The 16,914-nt window shown below is 40.0% G+C and overlaps 1 protein-coding gene across 18 annotated transcripts in view; it reads left to right on the forward strand.

Annotated features, from left to right (window-relative positions):
• Positions 1 to 14,509, forward strand: part of NCOA7 (nuclear receptor coactivator 7) — a 143,676-nt gene extending 129,167 nt beyond the window's left edge. For 7 of the 18 annotated variants that reach the window (XM_036249476.1, XM_036249474.1, XM_036249475.1 and 4 more), the window contains 6 exons: positions 4,384 to 4,488; positions 5,733 to 5,858; positions 8,513 to 8,665; positions 11,451 to 11,546; positions 11,951 to 12,024; positions 12,405 to 14,509. In XM_036249476.1, coding sequence (XP_036105369.1) covers positions 4,384 to 4,488; positions 5,733 to 5,858; positions 8,513 to 8,665; positions 11,451 to 11,546; positions 11,951 to 12,024; positions 12,405 to 12,540 — 690 coding nt within the window. In that variant the 3' untranslated portion in view covers positions 12,541 to 14,509. Of the gene's footprint in view, positions 1 to 4,383; positions 4,489 to 5,732; positions 5,859 to 5,949; positions 6,041 to 8,512; positions 8,666 to 11,450; positions 11,547 to 11,950; positions 12,025 to 12,404 lie in introns of those variants that run through there. The other 11 variants (XM_036249467.1, XM_036249464.1, XM_036249465.1 and 8 more) reach the window with 6 other exon arrangements.
• Positions 14,510 to 16,914: the final 2,405 nt, after the last annotated feature.

Raw genomic sequence — 16,914 nt, forward strand, 5'->3', positions numbered from 1 at the left:
GCCTCTTGCCAGGCTTTCTGAGTTTACTTTGCTTGTCCCTGGGAGTTACTCCTTGGTTCTTCTCTTTTCATCTGTTACTATTCCTTGGAAAAGCTCAGCTCTGGTGGTTTGTGCTGTTGACTCCCACACCTGCCTCTACCACACACCTTTCTCCCAAGCTACTACTCCAGAGCTTGTAACTGCCCTATAGGCACTGCTGGATGTCTCCATGAGGCAGAGATCATGTGACATTGGCATTCTGGCCAAGGAACCCAGGAATATCAAATCTTGTCCCCACCTAATCATCTCTGCCCAAGAGGCCCCCATGAGATGTGTGCAAACAAGAAGCAATGTCAGGAAGGGTACATTTTCTTGCTAAGGCTGTGGTCTTTGCCCCGATAGGGAGTTCCTTAGAGAAGGTTCAGGTTGCACTGAGGACTTAATCCTTTCCTCGCTAGGCCTGAATATTTTAAGCCAAAGCAGTTCTCTTAGGCCTGTTCTGCCACCAATACTAACCTTGAATCTCAGCTCTTGACAATTCCAGTGAGAGAACAGACCACACCCACCAGTACCTGAGGAAAAGTTGCTAAATGGTATTTAGGGAAAGCAAGGTCTGCTTCATCATCTAGAGCTGAATAGGAGTAGGCATGGACAGTCTGCCCCAGGCCTCTCGGTCGGAGCCACTGTGAAGAATGAAAGAGGGCAGTCTCTAGACGTGGAGCGGAAGAAGAAGAAAACTGTCGGTCTGTCCAGACTCCTAGTGCTCTTGCTGAAACTCGGCACATGTGGAAAGATAAGATAACTGGAGAGAGGTGACTGGACTGATCTGACCACCTTATTCCTATTTTCTTGCCACATGGACAAAGAGTTCAAAAGTGCAGTTTGAACAATGCTGGCCCAGTTCCCTCCCATGCATGAGCCAGCTCTGCTTACCAGCATTCCCTTAAAGCTAAACCACCTAGCAGCCTTTGTCTCCTTTGTGGTGGAAAGAGGAACCGCCACTGCCCTGGAAGCTACAGGGATCTAATCCTCGGCATGTGCGAAACATCATCTTTCCCACAAACTTGCTTCTCACATATTCTAATCTGAATTAATCGTGTTCCAAGCCAGGAACCTTCCCAGATTCTTCTCCTTCATCATTATATCTAGTCATTCATCTCTAGGCAGAATCTTGTTGATTCTGTTCTTAAATGTGCAGGGACCTCAGCTCCCCTCCACCACCACTGCCCCAGTCAGCTGTCTCTGCCCTTCACGCGGACTCCCAAGGGCACCTGCAGTCCCAGCCCACCCACCTGTTCATTCTCCCATGTGCAAGCTCTTTAAATAAGCTGTATTTCCCAATTTTATAAAAATAATACCCACTTATTTTAGGAAACTTTAAAACAGAAAAATTGTAGGAAACTTAAAAATAATGTCCAACAACACATTTGTACATTTTCTTCTACTCTTTTTTTTTTTTTTTCTATTCTGTTTTAGGGTGTTTTCTAAGGGTTGAGGTTGGGGGTTAAGTCTTACTTTTTATTTTTTTGCAAAATGGGATCATGCTCTGTGTATAGTTTTGCACCTGGCTTTTCTCACCTGAAATATTGTGGTAATTATCATTTTAAAGATTTTTAAGTTGCATTTTTAATGGTTGCATAATATTTTTATCTTAATAATGATTGATTTAATGATTCCAAACTTTCAGGAATCTTTTTATTAGTTCAAGCTTTTCGTGAGGATGAGATAGATGATCTGCAACTCGTAGCTTCTTGGAAGTGAAATTACTTGGTATAACAGATACTGATGTTTTATACAGTGCCAACTTAACACGCCAGCAATGTGAGGAAAACCCTCCTCACTGTGCTTCTGCCAGCCGGACGTATTATTCCTACGAATCCTTTCTAAAAATTTTTGCTAATTTGGAAGTTGAGAAATTATAACATTTTAATTTTTATTTCTTTAATTATTATTGAGGATAGAATGAATATTTGTATGATCGTATTATATTATATGTAATTTGTTCTGATGTCCACTCATTTTCTTTGCCCATTTTCCTAAAGGAATCTTAATAGTTTCATCCCACTGTTTGAGCTCATTATGATTAAAGATATTAATTCTTTGTCTCCTGTATTTTTGACAGATTTTTTTTCTAGTTACCTGTTTTTCTGTTTTATTTATGTTTTTGTTTAGGGTTCTTAACTATAGTACTTTAAGGTAAAGTTGGCCTTGTATAATCAATTTAAACTCTTTTCATTCTACAGTTGATTTACTGATACAGGATAGGTAATATTTTTAATCATCAGTTTTTTCAGCGTTATTTAATTTGTGATGTTTTCTTTGTCATATTTAAAGGTCTTGTATATGTTCTGTGCTATCTTTTTAACTTGATTTTTAAATAAGTGATCAAGCAAGTGATTACAAGTGTGGTTTGTACTCCCATGCTCAAAGCACTCAATGGTTCTCTGTTGCCTGTAGCAACCATTACACAACTGGTCAATTACCCCAACCACCACTTGGCAAATTATTATTTTTTAACTGAATCCCAGACCCTCATTACTAGAGACATTAATTCAGTGGGTCTGGGGGAGGAATGTCGAGATCTGTATTTTTTTTTTTTTTTTTTACCCTCACCCCAAGGACATATTTTCATTTTTTGTTCAGATAGAGAAGAAGGGGGGGGGAGAAACATCAATGCGAAAAGGACACATTGAGTGGCTGCCACCCACACGATCCAGCCAGGGCCGGTGACGAACTATAACCGAGGCACGTGCCCTTAGCGAACCCGGGTCTCTCTGGACCGCAGGTCAATGCTCTAACCACTGAGAAAACCAGCCAGGGCGAGATCTGTATTTTTAAAAGCTCCTAGATGATTTTGAAGAATAGCCAGGTTTTAGAAATACTATCCAGTAAGTTCTAAGCCCTTCATGGCATCAGGATTCTTTATTTTCTCCACTTCTGCTCCCTCCCCAGCTGCGTCTCTCCTTCCCTGCTCTGTAATCTCAGGCCATGGTGAACATGGAACACAGTTGTGTGTTCCTGCTGTGCCCTTTACCTGGACATCTCCCAACACCCCACCTTCTGCTCTCAAACTGAATGAGCCATCTCAGAACTCTCTAGGTGGCTCCAACCTCCTTTGAGCTGCTATTAGCATTCGTATCACATGGAATGGTATTCATTTATTTATAGACGTCTCTCTACTGTCTCCTTACCCAGTGGCTACTGTGGACTTTTTGTGTCCCTGGCAAAGCACCTGGCACTTGCTAGCACATAAAGAGTGCTCAATAAATGTTAGCTGCCGTGAGTGCCCGGTACTTACAGGAATGCCATCTCCTGGCACAAAATCCTAGTGATTCTGCACCAGATTGTGTCTGGGCTCTTGCACTGTGAATAAGTTCTGGCTAACCTGGGACTGATCTCACGATATATACCAGAGTCCTCATTAGAATGGACCCCCAGGACGAAGCACACAAGAGCACTCCCATCCCCTCAGCAGGACCAAAAGACCATTTTGGATCTGGAAAAGTCACAGAAAGATCACTGAAAATTGATCCACGGTGTTCTGCATTTTTTTCCCTCCCCCTGACACCGGATCCGGGGAGTAGAGCACGTCTCATCATGCTTCTTAGTCATTAAGATTAATATCCTAAATATGTGGTGAACACACAGTGCCATGTACAGATGGTGTGTTATACAACTGTACGCTTGAAACCTATATGATTTTATTAACCACTGTCACCCCGATAAATTCAATAAACATTTTTTAAAGTTTAATACCCTACAAGGTAAAAAGCTTTGCCTTTTTTTTTTTTTTTACTTTGCCAGCTGTTCAGAAAAACTAAATCTAATTTGACATTATCCCCAGCTTCATATAAACCAGATGTTTTCTCATTCTTTTAAGTTGCTCACACTTAACATGACATGGAATTGAAGTGAAATGCCATTGTTCTAAGTATAATGAACTTCGGGTAAAGGCTCCCTTCCATCCTTCCCATGAGATTCAGCCTGATGTCAGGGAAATTGCTTCAAGTTTAAAATGGAGGTTTAGCTTTAGAGAAGGTGCTGAAAAAACTCTGGAAAGGCGGGGTTAGAAAAGCTCGCTTAGCCAGAGGACAATTAGGGAGAAAAGTATCAGAAGAAATAGAAAGAATCTGAAACAGTGCAGTTTGTTGTACAGTTAGGAAACCACCGTTTCAAAGGTGAAAGTGTCATTTTACAACCTCTCTGCTCTGCCTGACAGGAAGTATGTGTTTGCTCTAAATCCTAATTTGGGTGTGTTCCTGTAGCAATGTGGAACCCTCTCCTAAGGGAAACAGAAACCCAACGATGCAGGAAACTAGATACTGCAAAAACAGTTGTAGCTCAGCGTGGTTATAAGTAACCTTGGTGTGGAGGCAGATAGAGAGAAAACCGGTTTCTCATTAGGAAGCAAGCAGGCAGTTCTCACCGGGTACGATGAGGGTCCGAAGATTGCCCGTGGACATTCAGATTTTCTATTGTGCCAGACCTAACCAAGAACCTTTTGTGGAGGTATGTTGAGAGCTGATTAGACTGCCACTCAGTCTGATTTGAAATGCTTTGTTAATTGGAAAGGCTTGTGCTGTCATTTCAACCCGAGCAGGTATTTTATTCATTTTGAAGATGGGTGTGGTGTGGTTTGCCCCCTTCTTTGGAGTAAAAAAAATCCATAGCTGATTTCTTTTTCCCACAGCCTCATTTTGAACCTGTGTTAAATGTAGAGTTTATAAAAAATAAGTACTTCCTTTAATGCAGCGAAAGTGCTGGATTTATGATTCGTTGATAATGTTTTCTTTAAGAACTTCCTCTTGAGAAGATGGTAAAGTGTATAAGCTAACTTTCTTACCTGTAAATCTGGCTCAGGCAGTGACAGGTACTGTGCATTTTGGAAATCGAGTAGTGCATTTACTGTATATAACGTAAATGTTTTCCTCTATAATGCAAAAGTTATCAATACTGGTACCCAGGAATTTTAGGGGATTGGTCATTTTATATATCTTTGATTTCAAAATAATTCGGTGATTTCTCCAAACTTTAGGAGGGACAAAAATAAGTTTTAAGGTGTAATTGACTCTGGTAGTTTGTAAGCACAGTCACAGCTAAGTAATGAATGTTGTGTACAACATCACATTTTTCAGTTTTGAAGGAAAGACTACTCTGATAGTTTCTGAACTGTACATAAAAAATCACAACCTAATTGGAATGTACACTAAATTTGTGTTTCTTTGGATTATTGCTTTAGTTGCTGTTACCGTTTGTCATTTCTATTAGGGTTGGTTGCTATGTGCACAATCTTAAGAGAAAACATTGGGAGTCTTAATTTTAAAAAACTATCTTATCTTCCCAATATCCGTATTTATAAAAGACTTACTCATAGAATGATCGCTGATTAGTCCCTTAACTATTCAAATTTAGATGCAAGCTAAAGGAGACTAATTAAGGGCATTTCAATCAATTCCTTGTGCAGTTATACATAATTCTTGCCAAAGGACTGAGCAGTCGACAGTAATAGTAAAGGGGAAAACTTGCAACTGTAATTTGTACACATTAAGTGCCTCATCTGTACTGTGTTAAATTCTGCAATTGTCCTGAAATTGAAAAATTAGCCATTTCCCAAAGTCCCAGTTCAATGTATGCCCTGCTGCTAAAACTAAACCAGTTGCAGGATATCGTGTACTTGAGGTCGGTTTTAGCAGGTGAAGGTAAAGCAAATAAATTGAGGGGTTTGTTTGGCTTATTTGTCTTGTGTGTTTCAGATCATCACTGTTGAGGAGGCAAAGCGAAGGAAGAGCACATGCAGCTACTATGAGGACGATGATGAGACAGCCCTGCCTACTCTGCAGCCCCACAGTGCGCTCCTGGAGAACATGCACATCGAGCAGGTGGTCCTCCCTGGGCACTGAGCGGGGGGGGGGTCTTCCAGCCTCAAAAAGCATTTCCCTACCCTGACCACATTTGCTCCTCACATTCCAGGTAAAGGATGAGCCAGGTTTTAAAGGAGGATCAGCAGCCTAACCAATGCCAGTGCCTCTGTCTCTGCTTCCAAAGGTGACGGCAGTCATTCCCTCTGCCTCCTCGGGAGTGCGAGGACTTGGCCAGACACTCCATCTGTCTCTCAGACCTGAACAGAATGCCACTTCTTGTTTTCAAAACAACTTTTTTTTTTTTTTTAGAGAAAGAGAGAGAGAGACATCAATTCGTTGTTCCACTTATTTATTCATTCATTGGTTGATTCTTGTAATGTGCCCTCATTGAGGATTGAACCCACCCCCTTGGTGTATCGGGACAATGCTCTAAACAACTGAGCTACCCAGCCAGGTCCTTGAGACAATTTTTATAGTGTCCTACCCTAGCCCTAATGCACGTAAAATCTAAATTTATCCTGGTGATTCCTGCAGAGTTCCAGTGTTTTTAATGTATCAGGCTCAATAAAAATCATGTAGTAAATACACTATATTTGCTTTATGAAAAGTACCACCGGGAAGAATTTTCTTCTCTTTCTGTAGTTTTCCTTGTTCACTTTGTTTTCTGAAAATGTTACAGCCATTCCATGAAATACTGTAATGTGCTTGCATTTGACCTGTAATCAGGGATGCCTTGGTCTTCCCCCGTCAGTGAGCATAAACCTGAATTTCAGAGACCTTACTGAAGCATTAATAAACTCCCGCAACTTACAAATGAGTCTGCCAAGGCCCAGGAGAGCCAAGAGAGATGACCAGGCAGTCACAGAAATGGGGTCTGTTCTGATATTAGAACTGATGCTCAGTGTTCTAACGACTTCGCACTCCATAGCCTCCTCTGTTAGTTGTTTGTTTTTTAATTAATTTATTTAGTAAGTTAGTTTTGTTACAGATGTTTCTCCTTTTTCCCCATTGACACCCTCCTCCCACTCCCTCCCCACCCTGTCCCCAGCTTTGCTGTCCATGTCCATTGTTCATGCATACATGCTTATAAGTTCTGTGGTTTATCTCCACCCTCACCCCCTCTTCTGGGGATGGTCAGTCTGTACCCCACTTCCACATTTCTGGAACTACCCTGTTCTTCAGACTGTTATGTTCATTATATTCCATAAATAAGTAAGATCATATGATACTTGTCTTTCTCTGTTTGGCTTGTTTCGCTTAGGATAATACTTTCCAGGTCCCTCCATGTCGTCTCAAAGGATAAGAGATCTTTCTTTCTTACAGCTGCATAGTACTCCATTATGTATATGTACCACAGTTTTGTTATCCATTCATCTTCTGATGGACATTTGGGCTGTTTCCAGATCTTAGCTATTGTAAATAGTGCTGCTGTGAACATGGGGGTACATATATTCTTTCTGATTGGTGTTTCAGGCTTCTTAGGGTATATTCCTAGAAGTGGGATCACTGGGTCAAATGGGAGTTCAATTTTTAATTTTTTGAGGTAACACCATATTATTTTCCATAGTGGCTGCACCAGTCTGCATTCCCACCAGCAGTGCACTAGAGTCCCCTTTTCTCCACACCCTTGCCAACACTTGTTGTTTGATGATTTGTTGATGGAGGCCATTCTGACAGGTGTGAGGTGATACCTCATTGTTTTAATTTGCATCTCTCTGATGATTAGTGATGTTGAGCATTTCTTCATATGTCTCTTAGGTATTTGTATGTCCTGTTTGGAGAGGTGTCTATTTAGTTCCTCTGCCCATTTTTTTTTTTTTTTTATCCTCACCCGAGGACACTTTTCCATTTTTTGTACAGATAGAGTGGGAGGGAGAGGAAGAGAGAGAGAGAGAGAAACATCAACGTGAAAGGGACACATCGAGTGGCTGCCACCCGCACGACCAACCAGGGCCGGGGACAAACTGCAACCGAGGTACATGCCCTTAGCGGGAACCGAACCCGGGTCTCTCCGGACCACAGGCCGATGCTCTAACCGCTGAGCCAAACCGGCCAGGGCCTCTGCCCATTTTTTAATTGGGTTCTTTGTCTTCCTTTTGTTGAGCCGTATGAGCATTCTATGCTCTTAGTATTTTTGAAGAGCCATGCGCTGTTAGTATTATGGCAGTCAAGTTGGAGCTCAATATTAATGTAGTGAAAGATGCAGGTGCAGTGCACACAGACTCCATCTGACTACTGGCATAAAACCCTGTCTTCTTGTTGGCACTTCGACGGGAAGCTGCAGTTTTTGAGCCTTAGAGGGTACAATGGGAGAAATGTGACCTGTTTGGTGAAAGCCAAGTTCAAGTGTAAAACAGAGAGCGTGTGTCTAGTTCATACTTATCAGGCTAGGTGCTCTGTCTCCCAGTGTGTAATGGCAGAGTGACCCCACATTCAGGCCCCCGAGAGTGAAGGCGTGCTCTAGGAGGCATCCTGCCAGGGTAACACTACCTAGGAATGATTTTCCCTTCTCTGTCTTGGTTTATAGTGGCAAATATTTGCCAGAATAAAGGGGAACAATATGTAAATCAGTATAATTTTGTTTTCATCCACAGGCATATAGTTTGTGCCAAAAGTTCACGAGTGATTTGTGGGTTAACTGTATATTTACATGTCCACCTTTGGATTTGCAGCTGGCCCGACGCCTTCCAGCCAGGGTACAAGGGTATCCATGGAGACTCGCATATAGCACATTGGAGCACGGGACCAGCTTGAAAACTCTCTATCGGAAATCAGCGTCTCTAGACAGTCCTGTCCTGTTGGTTATCAAAGATATGGATAATCAGGTAAGGCGTGTTCCTCTCTCAGAAAACACTTTTTTTTAAATAAAGATTTTCAAAGCTACACAGCAGTAGAGAGATGAGCACTATGAACTCCCATCACCCAGATCCCACAGGTTAGCAGGATTTTCTCACATAAGCTTCGTCTGCCTTTTTTCTTTGTTGGTTTTTCTTTGCTGAAGTGTTTTGAAATAAATCCCAGTTTACTATGTCATATTTCAGAAGGCATCTCTAAAACAGAAAATGGAGTATATCTCCAAATATAGTCACATTCTAAGGGATTTTTTTGTATGTACTTACCATACAGTCGAAAGCTATAATGATACTCGACAACCTAAAGCTGGAGGAGTTGAAGAGAAGTCAAGTCTGGATTTGCAGGTAGTGGCAGAAAGAACTTCCAGTGCCCTACCAGGACTTTTGCAGGTAGCTGCAGGTAGCTGAAGGAGTGCCACAGACCTTACCTGCGTGGTTGCTGAGAGGGAGAGCAGTCAGGGCCGTGGTGTGCTGTACAGGGAGGGCTCAGTTGTCATGAAACAGCAGGGAGAAGGCTGGACCGTGGCTCATTGCACTTTTATCTCTATTGCCATTGGTCTTGGAGACACTGGTGAAATCTAAATATTTCCCCCACCTGCCTGACACTAGTATTCCTCACTTCATCAGCTTGGCGTACACATAGAATCTCGTCTGGAATCTTTTACATGTTACCCAGTCAGTCTCCTGCTTCACAAAAGGAAGGCATCTGTCAAGTCCGTTCTTTCTTTATTTCTGTTTTGTCTGTGTTGTATCAAGAAGAAATTCCTTTGCATTTTAAAACTGTGAATGCCTTTCTTTTCTCTTTCTGCTACTGAAACAGGTTTTACTCAGCAGCCATTCATTCACTCATTCAGAAAATGTATAATGAGTGCCTGTTACGTGGAGGACACTATTAAGCATTGAAGCACTTTCTGTGAAGCCGTATAATTGGGATCATTTTAGAGGATATAGATCTTTGCTATCATAATTTGCCTTGGGAAGAATTAGCAGAGAAATGGAGTACTGGCCATTCTTTCTCAACCGTGTTCTTTCCTGTGACTTTATTTCAGCTTAAGAGTTCTGGGAAGTAGTTTAGCTGTTGTCATTGGAACTATTACTATTTCCTGATTGATGACATTTGGTTATGATCCACCTGAATAGTGGGTAGAGTCAAGTTAAAACTTAAAATAATAATAACAGAGGTTTAAAGTAGAATTACTTCGGGATTTAGTGGAATGTTTGTGAAGCTGGGTGGATGTTTTAGATGTGATATAGCTAGATGGTTTAGACCACATAGAGGTCCTCACCATAAGATAACACACCTGTTGGGGAATGTGTCGGCCGAATAGGGCAGGTGCTGAAGAGGCACAGTTCCGTCCAGCTGCCTGTTAGCAGATATGGAGAGGAGACCCATACCTGTTCATCAGAGATGGGTTTTACCGAATCTGGTGCCCTCAAATCACTGGTATTGCTTGAAGACACCTAAACACTGACTCTCTTTCCCCATCCCATCTACTCCCAGTGCAACAATGGGACTTTGCTGTGTTTGAGAACAAGGTAGAACAACACTTACACATTTATCTGGAAATGAATTATATTAAATTTTAATATAAAAATATTACATATGCAGAATGGTAGCAATAAGGAGCTCTACAGAGTCAATCCCCAGTGAAACAACCAACCTGGTAGAAATTATAAAAGTAATAATCACTTAAAGTCTCTGGAAGATGTCCTAAGGGTATAAGGCTGCCTCTTCCTCGTCCCCTGCCTGAGATCACTATTTCAGAAGCTAATCTCTGTGCCATGTGGCAAAGTATGAAGAACACTGGTTAGAAAGGGTTTCTAGACTTCTACTCTACCTAATTTTTAGTATTTCAAGGAGCCAGGAACTGAGTCTAATTGGTTAAAAAGAGATGCCACAGTGATTATAATTCAATTAAAATAATTTTGAAAAATTACAGCATTCTTTTAGATAACCTCCATTTAAAGAAGCATTTCCCAGTAGGGATTTGGGATAGAAGGTATATCAGAATTACCTAGGGACATTTTCAAAATACAGATGCTCACTCTTGCCAACCCACACTCCTGCAGTACTGATCAGGATCTGAGCAGAAGCATAGGAGGCTGAGGCAGCAGACATGCATATTCTGAAAATACTTCCAACTCCCAATGAGAAAAAAATAGAGGAGTCATTGATTCTAATACATCTAAATCACCATTAAAGCCCATAGTATATGGAATCATTTTTTTTTAAAAAAAAACATTTTGAACTAAGATATATTGGATCAGTCATGTTAAGGATACAGTTTCAATAAGCATTCTGAGAACTCATTTTTACAAATCAAAAGAAAAAAAATTATTTTCTCTGGGAAATGTCTGGCTAGTTCCACTGGTAAAACACAAAGGAGATAACGACTTTGTTCTCTCAACCACTCATTTCTGTATGTAAGATGCTTCTGTTGTTTAATGTCCCCATTAGGTCATCTGGAGTCACTAAAGGAAATTGGTCTCCATGGTGGCCTTTGGAAGTCTTTTAAAATGGAAGCAGTTGTTGGCCTTTGACAAATAAGTTATCTGAGCCACTTGGATTCCAGTTAGAGCTGGGGACATTGGATGTGTCTCTTTGTCGGTGGTCTTTCTTATTTAAGAGCTCCAATTTAGTAATGGTCTTTGCTGAAAGAGGTATAACAAGATCTCAGGATTGTGTTAAAATATTTCAGAAAGTCTTTCTTTGGGAGGTTTAGGTTTGAAAGTAGATAACATTTTTTTCTTTCAACAGATTTTTGGAGCATATGCTACTCATCCTTTTAAGTTCAGTGACCACTATTACGGCACAGGCGAAACTTTTCTCTACACGTTTAGCCCCAATTTCAAGGTACCTAGATGGGAGAAGTATCTCATTTCCCGGTGTCATAGTCAGGGGTGTGGGTGGGATTGGAGCAGCAGCTGTGCTGTAGCCCCACAGGGACTCACGCAGGCCTGGGTCAGCATGGTGACTGTAATACACAAACTACTTAGGGTCCCTCCGTGGGCCTTGGGAACTGCTCTTCTGCCTGGTCTGGGGTCCAAGGAGGGATTACAAGTCAGAATCAACATAGGCCTCAGTGATCTTTCTGACTTCATAACCCCTTTGGAGAGCTCATCCTGGTGTGGGGTAGGCCTGGCAGTCAGGCACTTCCTCAGACGATGGATAGTTACATAAGTACTATTCTAATGTTCCCTCTTTGCTTATTCTCCGGGTTAAAATGTCTGTTTTCTGTCTTGTGTTTCTACCCTAAGGTCTTTAAGTGGAGTGGAGAAAACTCATACTTTATCAATGGAGACATAAGTTCTTTAGAACTTGGTGGTGGAGGGTAAGGATTTTGTTGTTATTAACTTACCGCCTGACCGGAGTGGGTCTGTTTTGACCCAGGTAACCAAAACCTTGGTGTCAGATGATGTTAGCTAGTCCGTGTGCTTATATTAATTAGGACAGTGTCCTAACATAAGACACTAAGAATCAGAGATGAAATGATTTATTTATGTGTCTACATGAGGGACTACTACCACTGGTCTTTTAGGAAAGACAGGTCGTTTAAATGAAATAAAGGAAATGTACCCTTTGTTTTATAAGCAATTTAGGGTTTTTGTCTGCCTGTAGCATAAAGGAAAGAACAATGGGACAAAGGAGGACAGAAAGTGTGCCGCACAAGATTGAAATGTTTTCACCTTTCTGTTTTTTTAACCTTTTCAGGGGACGATTTGGATTGTGGCTAGATGCTGATTTGTACCATGGCCGAAGCAATTCATGCAGCACTTTCAATAATGATATTCTTTCCAAAAAGGAAGACTTCATAGTTCAGGACCTTGAGGTGTGGACATTTGAGTGAAATTCAGGCTGCCTTAAAATACAACATTAAAAAGACTGGGTTTGATCAGCCCTCCCGAAGCTGGCTGGAAGACAAGGCGCCGGGCCAGACGGCTTCATCCCGCCCTCATGCTTTCTTTCTGTCGTCATCCCGGGGCATGAGCGCGTTGCAGAGGTCCCGAAAGGCGCATGTGGAGGGCAGACAGACGGCAGAGATTGGAAGTCCAGGTTGCTTAAGACTTTGTACGCCCACTTTCTTCAGATCCATTCAGTGAGGAATCAGAGTATTTATAGATGTATGAGTTGAATGCAGTTTTTATTTTTGGTAACTGTGAAAACAAAAATGATACTGTGGAAATATATACATGCCTTGTGTATTTATCAACATAATTTTCATTACCAAAATGTACAGCATACTATTGTTTGCCATGGGAAAGGTTAGGCTCATTTAGAAAAATTGAAAGTGCACAGCACTTAAAGGGAATATGTACATGATTTTTTTTAAAAAAACTTATTTATTATTTCTAGTATATTGTCTGAAATGTGTTGCCAGTTTTTTCTTTTAATGTGTCAAATCTTGAAATAAAGAAATGTGCTATGTTTTGGCGACAATTCCATTTGATTTATATAGTTTTATATTGAGCTTTTTTTGCCCTGATTGTTTAGGGTAATAGATCTTAAACAGCATATATATATATATGCTGAATTGTGAATTTTGAAAAACTCATCACCAATGTTCATTGATTTGACTATTGTAGGCCAGCTTTCCATTTAGTCATTAAAAAGGTACATTTTTAGTTACTTACTCTGAACATAGTGTATAAAGAAAAATAAGCCATTTCTCATAGTTATAATTTGATATTTACAGAAGTGGATACCTTTATGAACTTAGACTAGAACAAACCCTGCTTTTGAATAGAAAATGTTTTGCTTCTTATAAAATCATTTGTGTTAGTAACAAAAACTTTATTTTCATAGCGTTTTTGCATAATTTCCCCCAAGTTTTTACACTAACAAATAGGCCTCTGTTTTTAAAGGAACTGAATGTTTCAATTTCTGCATATTTTATATCAAATGAAAAAGATCAAATTAGCCCATTTGTCTTGGTTCCTAGACTCTTTTGAGAAAAAAAAAAAAAATGCAAAGAACTGCATTCCTACCAAAATTGGAATAAAAAGGTAAAACCTATTTTTTAACATCAACCCATTTTTACATCATAAAACATTGTTTTATTAAATATAATAATAAAACCTTATTGAAATGTAACCAATATTATTGATTGCTAGACTTTTCTGAAAGCCAAAGACTGCTAATGTAAAACATTTTCAAGTAATAGCCAAAGCTGAGAAGTGGCCTGTCATAAATTACATCCCCAGTGTGATCTCGGAATGAAAATATTAATAACGAAAGTAGTATTTATATAACTGCATTTAGAGAAATAAAGTTCTTAGAATGTAAGCCTTAAGTTGGCAGAATATTTCCTTTAGATCATCTCTTATTTTAGACTATTTATAAAAGAGAACAAATTGCCAAGTGGCCTTTTGTCAGATCAACAGTTATTTAACTCCACTTACATTCCATGCAAGTTTAAAAGAATGCTGTAAAATCTTAAGTCTGTAGCCTGGGTGTGCTTTCCCCTGAGTTCTTCTATTGAGAAGTCTTGATGAAGAACATATTTCAGTTTAACCTTAATCTGCTCATTAAATGATGTGTTGGTGTGAGATATCTGGAATGTCTCATGATGATCATGTTTACCATTTATGCCATTTGCAACCATATGCTGTTAACAAAACAGTCATTTTGCATCTAGTTCACTCTTACCTAGTTTAGTCCATGATATTGTATGTACCTGTGAGAGCATATCCAGATGCTGTGTTCTCTATTAAAAACAGTATTGTCTGATCAGAAATGTGTGGCCCTTCATTTATGGATATTGAATATATGTGATGCAGTGCTAGCCCAATATTTTCAATAAAGGAATTTATGCATTCAGTGTGATTTTCTTTCCCAAGGATTCAGTCAACAGCTAGTTATTGGACAATAGAGTTTTTACTTGTGTGAGAGGATGATGAAATAGCCAAGACTAAGTAAGGTCCAGCACTCAGGCTTTTATTTTCATTATTATTTTTAATGCCACCCTGAAAATGCCCTCTTTCATCCCTGTTGCCATCCTCCTCTTCTCTCATCAATTCATGAAACTGCTTCTGTTATAGTTACTAGGGACAATTCTTGGCTCCAAATTCACCAGTTTCCCTGTTAATTCTTCTAGCTGTTCTTTGAATAGTGATCTCCTTTTAATATTTCTCTTTTGACCTACTTTCTAATTTCAATGGACACTTTATGCTCTGATCAGTTTTTCTTGGCATCCTGTCCCCTACCCCAAAAGATGAAGACCAAAGCAGTCTTCATTGATTCTCTCACTTCCTCGGTTTATGAGTCTACATCAAAAGGTGGGAGAGGGCAATTACACATCGCACCAGACTCTGTTGAAAATTATGTAGATACATCCCCATGCTACATGTCCCTAGGGACACCCTAAACTAGTGTGAGAAGTATTCTTGCCCCTCATTTGATTTCCCTTGCCTTAATTCCTTTTAAAGCTTTAGAGGCAAGTGAAACAGGACTAATAAAACAACTACTTTCCTTTTGAGGAAGGCATTGAGAATCTCTTAAACCAGAAAGGGAAGATAAGATTTGTATTCTTCTTAGGATGCCTAAGCGATTTTTGTCAATATAATCAGTTAAAGAAAGTTAAGGAGGTTAGAAACCAAAGGAAGTTCCAGAAACAAGGTCACCCATACTTACCCCTTGTGCAAATAGCAGAAGTACCTTTAACCACTTCCTTCTGCCTAATCAGGTCACACTCTCCTCATGTAGGGAAAGTCCTAACCTCAAAACATTCATTCATCCTCTGCTCCCACCTCCTTTCCTATGACTATGATCTATAGTAATCCCCTGAAAGAAGGTGTTTTCACTGAGAAAATTAGGCTTTACAATTCACACCAAAATCTAAGTTCTTACTGTCCTCCCTTCTATTTAAAAATCGGTAGTAGTTGAAAATAAAAGCTAGATAGGGCTGCTCTGGTGTGGTCAATCAAGCCATCAAAATGGTATTTCTTGATAGAATATCTTTGATGACTTATTTATCTTCTAGATCAATGCTACTCAATAGAACATTCTACAGTAATGGAAATATTCCAGAATTTGCACTGTCCTTTATGGTAACAACTAGCTAACATACTAGTCTTAAACACACGAAATGGGTGATTGAACAACTGAATTGTTTTATTTCACTTTATTTAAAGTTAGCCACATGTGGCCTTTGGCTGCCATACTGAACAGCACAGCTCTAGATCAAGGTCAAGATGTGGCTGAGTGAATATTTCATCAGCAATAAACTCGGACTGTTACCCCCTCACCAGAAGACGACCTTTAGTTCTGAGTACTTTGATTTGTCTCTGCCGTTATGGATCTTCACACAGCTTTGCACAAGCTAATGTAATATTGTGTGTCTCATTGTTTAAGTAGTCCGCTAATAAAGCGAAGTTTCCCTGAGAGTTTTTCCAAACTGAGAACTAGGATCTCTATAGGATTACTGATCCTCGTCACTCTCTAAAGGTAATGAAAACCTCTCCTAATGTCCAGGCCTTGTCTCAAAGATTTCCTGCCTTGGCCACCAGCTCATGCTTTGTTCTTATACTGGACAGTCTACTGCCCATGGCAACCCTGTAGGATGCCATATTCCTCACCAGGCACAACCCATCCACCATGCATGAGGGACCACTGGAAGGATAAACAGTTAATTTCTTACATAGAATTGTGCATCCAGCCTCAGAACCACGAAGAATAATGGAACCACCAAGAATGCCTCAGGCAACAGTTTCATTCAATGATCAACTGTCCTTACTAAACTTGCCGGCTGGAGTTACTTGCAAACCCAGAGAACTGGCTTACATGTAGATAAAGTTTCAACATCAACCTGTTAGAATGAAGGGTGGTCAGAAGGCATAAGAGAAGAGACCATTAGATAATCTTAGTGTCCTATTTATCCATCAACAAGGGTTTCTTAACCACTCCACTTTTAGAGTTACAAAAAATCATCCTGATCTAGCTTAACACAACCTTGAGAGAAATGCTAAACACAGAAACACATTCACAGTCAATAAACTTAGATGACATAAAGCATGTCTTCTCATGTCTCTGCAGCTAAAAAATCATCCTTACCTTGACATATTTCAAAAACACTGGAATTTAGCCAATCAGTTCAACCTTCAATTCCCACAGCAGTCTTTGGCATAACTTCAATTTTCACTGGCTGATGAAATCAGCCACATTTTATCTAACAGCTGACTAAGATTAGCCCTTTTCATCTTTGAAGACTACAATTAATAAGAAA

This window comes from Molossus molossus, unplaced genomic scaffold (genome assembly GCF_014108415.1).
Source record: "Molossus molossus isolate mMolMol1 unplaced genomic scaffold, mMolMol1.p scaffold_m16_p_8, whole genome shotgun sequence".
Classification (NCBI taxonomy): Eukaryota; Metazoa; Chordata; class Mammalia; order Chiroptera; family Molossidae; genus Molossus; species Molossus molossus.